General features: G+C 31.8%; 1 protein-coding gene across 1 annotated transcript; it reads left to right on the top strand.

The window, feature by feature from the left end:
• Positions 1–767: 767 nt before the first annotated feature.
• LOC149576644 (laccase-11-like) lies at positions 768–4,467 on the top strand. The gene is made up of 6 exons (XM_089818728.1): positions 768–1,089; positions 1,190–1,341; positions 1,698–1,942; positions 2,246–2,374; positions 2,858–3,778; positions 4,164–4,467. The coding sequence occupies exons 1-6, from the start codon at positions 994–996 to the stop codon at positions 4,292–4,294; spliced, it is 1,674 nt and encodes a 557-aa protein (XP_089674854.1). The 5' UTR covers positions 768–993; the 3' UTR covers positions 4,295–4,467.
• Positions 4,468–10,282: the final 5,815 nt, after the last annotated feature.

The following is a 10,282-nucleotide window of genomic DNA, read 5'->3' as shown; positions in this document are numbered from 1 at the left end:
GAACAGACAAGAATATTAAGTTTTTGCTTTGGAGTTGATTGCTAGTCTACTCGCGTTGAAGATGTCTAAAACCTTTTCTAACTCTCAAATTTTAAAAATATGAATGCCTACCATAAAATTTATTCACCTCCATGTTTAATCATAGACCTATTCCAACAGCATACCAATGATGAAAAATTGATTTACAAAGAAGATGGTTCTACAGACAAATATTTTGTTGTCTGGTAAATAGGAAAATATATCATAGTCACATAATTAAAGAAAGATGGGCATATAAAACTGTATTAAACACTTTGATAATCTATATAACAAGTCTGAAAACCCTGGTTCAGCAGACAAAGTAGATATCATTATTTAAACATATGTCCCCACATCAGAAATGATAATTAGTTACTCAAGTAGTTATGGTAGGACATATCCAGGTTTGGTAAAAGCTTGTGTTCATGGCCACCAACCATGTAACTAATTTGGCAGTATCACCCATAATCACACTTCACCATCTAGAGAGGCTGAAACGTGTTTCATTGTCAAATCCCCTATCTACAATTCTCTATCATAAACCCCATGCCTCATCAAACAAGGATGGAATAACTGAACCAGTTGATTTACAAACACCAAACAGAAAAAGGAGCTTATCCTCATGGTTTGTCCTCAACATGACACCAGTTTCACTTACCAAAGTGTTTTCGTGTCTTATAATTCAAATAACTAAACCACCAAAAATCAATGGAGTTAGCTCAAAATTCAACTTCAAAAAAATAAAGATCGAAGTTTTAAACATTTGAGGGTGAAATATCTCGTGTGAGACTAAAGTAATCTTTTGACATTGTACCAACTTAGATGCTACCTCTGGAATTTTCTCAGGAAGAACAGAAAGTGAGATTTTGTATATATATGGGTTTTCATTGATGTAAACCCACCATCCCTCAAACTGATCTGATTGTATGCTGTTTAGCTAACCATACATACTTTGTCTGCCAAGAAAATCAAACAATGGCATTACTCTCAAACACCTTCATGCTGTGCTTTGTCACACTTGTTCTGCTGTCTGTTTCTGTCGAGGCAAAAACCAGGCATTATAATTTTAGAGTAAGTTGGTGTGAAGTTATGCAGTTTCTATCTAAGACTAGTATCACATACTCCATTTTTTCATTTTTGTAATGGGTTCTATCTGATTTATCTGATGTAGATAAGACTAAAGAATTATACACGTTTATGCCACACAAAGCCCATCGTGACAGTGAATGGGAAATATCCAGGCCCAACAATTTATGCAAGAGAGGGTGACACAGTGTTAGTCAATGTCACAAATCATGTGAAGTACAACGTTACCATACACTGGTAAAAACTCCTAGATTAAGCCTTTGGAAACTTCTGATTGTTCCTTTATTTGTAGATATTATTGTATGGTTTTTGTTTATATCATTATTTTTGGATCATATTTTATGATCTATTATCATGTTTGCATCAATGTTTTTATCATATTTCTCTCATCTTAAAGATAAATCTCAAAGTGTGATTCAAAATGTTGATGTAAACTATAATTACAAAATAGAATTCAGAAACAAAGCAACAATTGTTATAAACTCAGGATATCTTATATATCTTCTGATTGTTAAGAACAATAGAAATAAACAATTTTCTTGTATGTTTCATGATTTAAGAATTATGATTAAGTTTGGTTTGTATGTGAGCAGGCATGGAATCAGACAGTTGAGGACTGGGTGGGCTGATGGGCCTGCATACATCACACAGTGCCCTATTCAAACCCGGCAAAGCTTTGTATACAACTTTACAATCAGTGGGCAAAGAGGCACACTATTCTACCATGCCCATATTCTCTGGCTAAGGGCAACATTGCATGGCCCCATTGTCATCTTGCCAAAGAAACATGTTTCATATCCTTTCCCCAAACCTCACAAGGAAGTCACCCTGCTTCTAGGTAAGCTTAGGTTGATATAACTTACGTGGCTCTTTACACTGTAATAGTTTTACTTCATACGCAATTTGAGTAGGACCCATTTGATGTGATCTATAATCATCTACTGCGAGTTGTTTGTATTCTCAGTACACTTGTCCTCCTACCATAATACCAAATCTTCTTGTCTTGAGTTAGAATCATTGCTTTGTATGGTAACTTGTTTCTATCTTGTTGCTTTTAGTCTACAACTTACAAATTCATTTTTAATGCATCATAATTTGACATGAAATGGATAATCTTGTATGTTTTGCTTCAATGGTACAGGGGAATGGTGGAATGCAGACACAGAAGCTGTAGTAAATGAGGCTCTCAAATCAGGAGGAGCCCCAAATGCATCAGATGCTCACACCATCAATGGGAAACCCGGGCCTCTCTTCAATTGTCCCACTAAAGGCAACAATTCTTTCATCTTCATTAATATTTGCATTTTTTCATTACTTTAATAAGAAACTCAATAAATTATGTCTCTTACGATATCTTGGGAAACGTCGCCCCTTAACATGGGGTTGAAAACGGAGTATGTAAAGATTGAAAGAATGTTTTTCTAAAAGAATTGGCTTAGTTCTGGTTCTCTGTTAGTTTGTTGTATTTCTGTTGTCTGATCTTTTTCTGCTGGTTTTTTGTTTTTGTGCTGATCTCTAATTTTATCCGTTTTTCAGTATAATTTTAGACTTAATCTGTTTATATTTTTTAAATTGATACATTTAGATTTCAGGTCTCTATAAAACCTACTTTTACCTTAATAAACATGTTCCCTAAACACCCTAAGGACACGAGAAAGGAATGGACAGCACTATCAAAAGTATAATAATTCAAACTCCATTATAATGTTATGTTTGAGTTGGCTCTAAGTTCTCTGATATTGTTTGGTTGCAGATACTTTTGCTTTGGAAGTAGAGTCTGATAGAACCTACCTCCTCCGAGTAATCAACGCTGCACTTAATGATCAAGTCTTTTTCAGCATAGCAAATCATCTCTTAACAGTGGTAGAAGTTGATGCGGTATACACAAAGCCATTCAAGACCAAGGCAATAGTCATTTCTCCCGGGCAGACAACAAATGTTCTCCTGAACGCAAGGAGGAAAGTAGGAAGATATTTCATGACGGTCAGAGCATTCATGGATGCCCCAATCACAGTCGACAACATGACCACAGCAGGAATTCTTCAATACATTGGAACACCCAATACTTCAAACCCCATAACCCCTCTAATCCCTAACATAAATGATACCGCTTTCTATACCAAGTTCAGTAATAAACTCAAAAGCTTGAATTCAGCAGCATTCCCTGCAAAAGTCCCACAGACAGTAGACCGTAATCTGATGTTTACAATAGGGCTTGCGTTGGATTCATGTCCAACTTGTGCTAATGGCAACCGTGCCTCTGCATCAATAAACAATATAAGCTTTGTCATGCCCACAATTGCTCTTTTGCAGGCACATTTTAACAACATCGGTGGAGTTTTCACAAAAGATTTTCCTGATAATCCTCCCACGCCCTTCAATTACACGGGCACGCCGCCTAAGAATCTCTTCACATCAAAAGGAACGAGAGTGACCAGTTTGACATACAATTCAACGGTGCAGTTGGTGCTTCAGGACACCAGCATCCTTACGGTGGATAATCATCCAATCCATCTCCATGGTTTCAATTTTTTCATTGTTGGGTCAGGGTTTGGTAATTATAACCCTAAGAAAGACCCGGCTAAATTCAATTTGGTAGACCCTCCAGAGCGTAATACGGTGGGAGTGCCTACAGGAGGGTGGACTGCTATCCGATTCAGAGCAGATAATCCAGGTGGGTTTATAGTAATTTTCAAAAATAGATAGTTTTTATATTAAAAGTAGTCAAAACAAGGCAGTTGTCCCTTAGTATATCATAATAGGCACACCAGCACGACATTATCAACACATGCCTTTGCTTAATATCAAAAAACAGAGTACCCAACCCTGCAAAATCAAACCAGATTTTAGCAAACAAATAGTTATTGATCATTTTTCAATTAGATTTTTAATTGAATTTTAATTAGTAAAATTCAGTGAGCTATAATTGAAACAGAGGTATAATTAATATTCTTTCCTTTGTTATATTAATTTATTTAATAAACACTAATATAAGAAGATCAAATTTATGATGATCAAAAAGTCAAATGTTTATAACAGGATAAACAATTGATGTGCAGGTGTTTGGTTCATGCATTGTCATTTGGAAGTGCATACTACATGGGGGCTGAAGATGGCATTTGTGGTAGAGAATGGAAATGGGCCTGAACAATCCATACTGCCTCCTCCACCAGACCTTCCAAAATGCTAAAATCACTTGTAGATTGATAATATTTTTACTGCCATTTGTTGACTAAGGCTGAAGTGTGTTATGATTAGCTGTCCAAGGTTGAAGCAGTGAAAGTTTTGCTCTCTTTGAGGGATATATTTTATTTCTCTTGTAAGAATCTAATATTTTTTAATAAATTTTATTTCTTTGTTTCATGTAGCATATTAAAACAATGAGATGCATTTTTTTTTCCATGTCTAATGTCATTATTAATATATAAGGTTTTTTTCATTATCATCTATTTATTTATATTTCTTTATGCTACATCTATATTAAGTTCCACTTGTTTCAAACACATGCATAAAGATTGTTAGTTATTAGATGATTTGAAGTATAAAATCAAATTATAAATTGATTTTAAATGTATGTTTTTTAGTAAAGTCTATCATAAAACAGAATTGAATCATGTAACAAACAAATTTTCTATTTATATTTGTCATTTTGTACTATAATTATATTAGTTATGTGGATATATTAGACTATGAAATTTAATAATCAAATCATTACGACTTGAATAATTTTTTTTTAAAATGATTTAAAAATAAATTAGTTCACAAATCATAGTGATCTTTTTTATATTCAATTATTTTTCCAACAACTCTCATTCAATCATTAGTTGTTAGAAGTTTCTATAATTCATACTTGTCTCTCAAATATAACCCACATTGAATTCATTCGACTATCTAATATTTGCATATAAAAAGCTTTACAAATTAACTTGTAATTCTAGCCATGACTAGATTCAACACAAATGTTTCCATTACCAAGTTTGTAGTTTTCAAGAAAAAAATCTTTAAAAATGTGTTTGGATGTTTCAAAATTTTACTTTGAGTTGTATTAATAGAATGTTTTGTAAATTAAAATTTAATATCATTTTTTATTATCTAACATTTATATAGTTCCCATGAATTTGATGGTCACCCTACTTGTCATCTATATTTTTTTTTATTGTTTGTCATTTTTTTCTAAATAATTTAATATTTAATCAATTCAATATAAATATAAGTATAAATTAGTAATATTTACAAAAATCTAATATCTTGAAGTTTTTAAATTCATATGTTTTATAAAATAATATAAAATTCTAGAAAATAATTCTAAATTAGCAATAAATGAACTTTAGAAAGTTTCCAAGTTTATATTTTGCATACTAATATTTTAAATTGACAAAAATAATTAATATAATATATTTGAAAAAATAATTGTCTATAATAATTTTTGGTAGTCTATTAATAAACTTAAGTATGTATGGTGGGCTTTAATGACATATGTACTCCTCTTAGGTCTTTATTTTAAGTTATGCTTCCTATTTTATCAAATGACAACTATAAGTTTAAAACCTTTCTCTTTAACATTCTATCTTTTCTAAAAGAAATGAAATGATATGATTGTACTTTTTAGACTACTATCCCTAAAATGCATCTTGCATTTCATATTTGTAATTATTAATTTTCAACCTTTTCTACATCTTTACTATAATGCATCTTGCACTTCACATTTCTAATTATTTATTCTCAACCCTTCTTTGTATCTTGGTATGTCTCATTGGTAGGATTACAAGATTATTTTTCTCAAGCAATCATAATTTGGGGATGATTTTTTTTCCAAAAATACACTATTCCACCTACATTCTCTATACATAAAAATGTCATTATTTATCAATGTGTGTATAATCTCTCTTAAATTAAATTAAAATGAATGGAGCTCATCACATGCACAAATCCGCACACAAGAACATGTCAAAAAGTTGAAAATGGGTATGGGTGGCTCAACATCATTAAAGAAACCCTAGTTATTGCAAGTCTACAGATTGTAACTACCAAGCTATTATATAAACATACAAATTATTGTTTGGTTACCCTGATTTTCCTAGCATCGAATTGGAGGATGAGTTCATTATATGAGGACGTGTTAGCAAATCAAATCCTCGTGTAGTGGATGAATTCACGAGCCTAATTGACTACCAAAATGTATGTACTTGAAGTCTTATAGATATAAGAAAGTAAAATGTAAAATTGTTGATCTTATTTTATTTCTTATAAGGGTCGTAAGTATTGAAGTGCTACATGGTCTAGGGCTTTGTACTTTGTAGGTCTAGTATGTTTTTTAAGGCATTTTTTAATCACTATAAGGATTTCAAATAATAATTATGTCAAGTAAAATAATAATTACTAAAGAAGATTAAAAAAATATGGTGAGAAAAGCAGAAATCACAAAATCTACAAATAAAGTAGAATTTCATAGATTTGAAAGTCGTGCATACACTAAACAAGCCTTCAACCAAAGAACCTCAGTGAATAGTTCTTGCCCTAATAGGAAAAATGCTCCCATTTGAATCCCTTCGAATCTACCAGAAGAAAGGCTGAGGGGATGACAAGCGATCCCCTGTATTTCAATTAGTAACATATTTGAAGTGTTGACAAAGGAAAATTAGAAGATAGACACTTTCAATGCCATGGTTAAACTAAATGATGCTAGAGATAGGAAGATCATCACATTGCATAAAAACATATGTGTAACCTTCGGAGAAGACGATGGCTAGAAAACTATCATGTCGAACAAAAATCAAAGGAAAAATCACCATAGAAAACCTCAAACAATAGAATGGAAATGGAAGAAAAAAAAAAAAAAGCAAAAACAATTCTTCAAAAAAACTAGATATGCAAAGGAAGAGGTTTGGCAACCAGACTTGACACTACTCACAACACAATCTGATAAAGATTGTACTCATGAGATACCTAAACCTATTAAAATATCAGTAGTGAATCGCATTCCATTAGGGAAAAAATAGTTGCAAGCAGCTTTAGGAAATGAAGTTAGGGTTTTCAAGCAAAATCAAAAAGTATACGTTCCACCACATAAAAGAGAAAAAGAAAGTACAAACAATCCAGTAAATGAAGTGTCTTCAAAGCTTCCCACACATACAAAAAATTTTGAGAGCAAGGAAATTGATACAATTTGGTCGTCAGCTAAGGTAAATAAATCTAACTAGAATGATTTTTTTGACACATTAATCATCAGTGATAGGTACATAGAAGGAAAGTGGAAGGAATGTTAAGAGCTTGAAGTATATGTTTTTTGGAGTGGACCAAGTAAGTATCTAGCAAATTTGATAAAGAAATTAGAGAAGATCTATAAACAATAGGTAAGTCTTAGTACCTCTTCAAAGTCATTGATTTACTTACATTGCAAAAATAGAGAAATTAGGAATAAAATAGTTTCAATATCAAATTGCTATTTTAAAGGTTATGTAGTTAAATTTTGAGCTGGGGTGCCTAATTGAAATGAGGAGAAAGAACATTTAATACCTACTTGGTTTGAATGCAAAAATCTGCTAGTAAAAATTAAGCATTTATATACTTTAATTAAAATAGGAAAATCACTTGGTAAACTTATAGGTACAGACTCAAATAATGATAAAAACAACAATTTTAAATTCTTAATAGATGTAGAATTAGATCAAAGGATATTGAGAACAAAAAAAATTTATAATAAATAGATCCATTTATGAGCTTGAATTCATAAAATATGAAGGAAATATTAAAGGTGTTATTAGACCTAATCTGAGGATAGATGACAATATTTCAAACATAAAGGAACCTATTAGTAGCATCAGTATAAAGGAGAATAGGGACTGGAAGAAAAAGGGATCGTATAAGGGTAAAAGCAAGAAGGGGGCAGAAATAATAGAAATAAACATCATAGGTTAGAATATTCAAATACTAAGGATATCACTAGAAGGGCGAAGCATAGATCAAGGGAATTAGGGATGCTCAAACGAATCAGAAAAGAGAGCTAAAGAGATGCATAAGGGAATGGTAATAGTTTCGACTCTAAAAGAATGAAAAATATGTCAAAAGGAGAATAACATATTGAAATAAATAGAAATGAGTATCCATGAGTTGTACAAAATGACTCATGATATCATGCTCCTATAGAAAAATATTAAAGATCAAACTATGTTAGGGGAATAATACCACCTAGAGCATGAATGTAGAGAACAACATACAAAACAAGAGAAAAAAAAGGAGAGTAATAATACATAAACAAATATTGAGATTAATATGGACAATAACTTGACAAATAATTCAGAGGTATTTAGATCAAAAGAGAGCAATAGCCAGAATCTCAAGCATGGAAAGAGTATTGCAATTAATGAAAATATAAAATATCAAGAAAACTTGGCAATTGAGATCATATAGAAGAGGAAATTATAAAACCAACAGAAATTTTGGAAGGTCAAGAGGGACAAAACTCAATCCCAGCTACAAATTCAGAACTGTGTAGTAATACAACAATCAGGAAGAAAGTAAAGAAGAGAAGCTACAAATTTTGGCAGACACCAATAGATGGAAAATATATCTTTGGTATAAAAAACTATTGAGGATGCAGATAAAATAGAGGAATATTTGGTACCTCTAGAAGTAGAAGCTTTTCTAGAAGTCCAAGAACAAAGCAAAAAATTAGAGGACAACGTAGATATAGAGCAAATTGGTGACATGCAGAACTAGGAAGAATTTGGTGTACTAAATGAAATACCAAAAACACAAGAAAAGAATAGCATAGAAGATGATCTAGGAATAGACGAAGAAGAAAATGAAGTAGTAGTGCATATTTTCAAATATTTAATAGATGATGAAGCAGACAAAGAAGAGATCACAAATGAACTCAATGACCAAAAAAACATAAACAACCTGGGCATCTCTATTAAGCAAGAAGGATTCAGAACTCCAAAATGTGGCAAACTTAAAATGAAAAGAGGAAGGAAATCATTAAAGGAGCTAAGAGAAGTAGATGATCAGGCTAAGGAACAAAAAGAGATATTTGAGGTTCTCAAAACATGGAAGAGGAAGAGCCTTCCAGAAGCATAATGAGGATCACTACATGGAATGGTAGGGGCCTAAATACCTCTAGCAAATAATGATTGCTAAAACGTAACCTAAACCTATTTGAATCAAACATAATGTTGATACAAGAAACTAAGCTAAATAAAGAAGAAGGGGATAAATTAGGGAAAAGATTAGTTAGATGGAAAGTAGAAATGAAAGAATCAGACAAAGCATTAGGAGGTATGGAATCATTTGGAATATACGAACAATAGATATCAAAATTATAACATCAAATAATAATTGGATGGGGAGAAAGGTATCCAATAATAATCATAATCTTCGGCTCATTCTTATTAATGTATACGAACCAATACAGATAGAAGACAAGTAGAAAGTATGGGATGAAATTATTATATTTATGAAGTTATATCCTGATACAAACATGGTTATAGGAGGTGGCTTCAATGTCATTCTGGAACTCAAAGAGAAATATGGAGGATCTCGGATAATTTTTAGGGCTACAATAGAATTTAGGGAATTTAGGGAATGGGTTAGAGTCAATAAGCTGCCAGAAATACCTACCAACAATGGAATGTTCACATGGAACAATAGAAGGAAAGATTTTAGTTATATTGCAAAAAAACTAAACAGATTCTTCTTCAAAGGAGAATTAGCAGAATTGGATTTATCAATCACAACCTCTATACAGCCAGTAGTAGGATCAAATCATTATCTGGCGAAAATTGAATTCATTGAACAAAAAAAAAACTAATAGGAATCCTAAATGTAAAAAAATGTGGTTCTTAAATAAAGCATTCATGGAAAACATAAAACAATGGTGGGATGAAGGCAAGTTTATAGGATCGAAGATGTATTGTTTTGTATCTAAACTTAAAATGCTAAAATAAAAAATATTAAAATGGAACAAAACACATTTTTCAACAATATATTCAAAGAAAAACTAAATAATGAAGAAGAACTCAAAAAATTAAATAATGAAATTATCAAAAGCAGTATGAACAGTGCAAATGTTAATAAAGAGAAAGAACTACTAACCAGACAAGAGGAAATTTTAACAAAAGAAGAGGTTTTCTGGAGGCCAAAATCTAGGGAGAAATGGCTCACAGAAGGAGACAGAAAT

Source organism: Cupressus sempervirens, chromosome 1 (genome assembly GCF_028749045.1).
Source record: "Cupressus sempervirens isolate cs-2001-9-10 chromosome 1, ASM2874904v1, whole genome shotgun sequence".
Lineage (NCBI taxonomy): Eukaryota > Viridiplantae > Streptophyta > Pinopsida > Cupressales > Cupressaceae > Cupressus > Cupressus sempervirens.
The sequence above is the reverse complement of the archived record's forward strand: the minus strand, read 5'-3'. Positions and strand labels throughout refer to the sequence as shown.

What these genes read in the sequence shown, in the direction of transcription:
- LOC149576644 (XM_089818728.1), top strand. Translation starts at nt 994, where the DNA reads ATGGCATTACTCTCAAACACCTTCATGCTGTGCTTTGTCACACTTGTT. An exon ending in CCAGGCATTATAATTTTAGA is followed by an intron (nt 1,090 to 1,189) that starts GTAAGTTGGTGT and finishes TATCTGATGTAG; the next exon opens with ATAAGACTAAAGAATTATAC. An exon ending in GGAAGTCACCCTGCTTCTAG is followed by an intron (nt 1,943 to 2,245) that starts GTAAGCTTAGGT and finishes TCAATGGTACAG; the next exon opens with GGGAATGGTGGAATGCAGAC.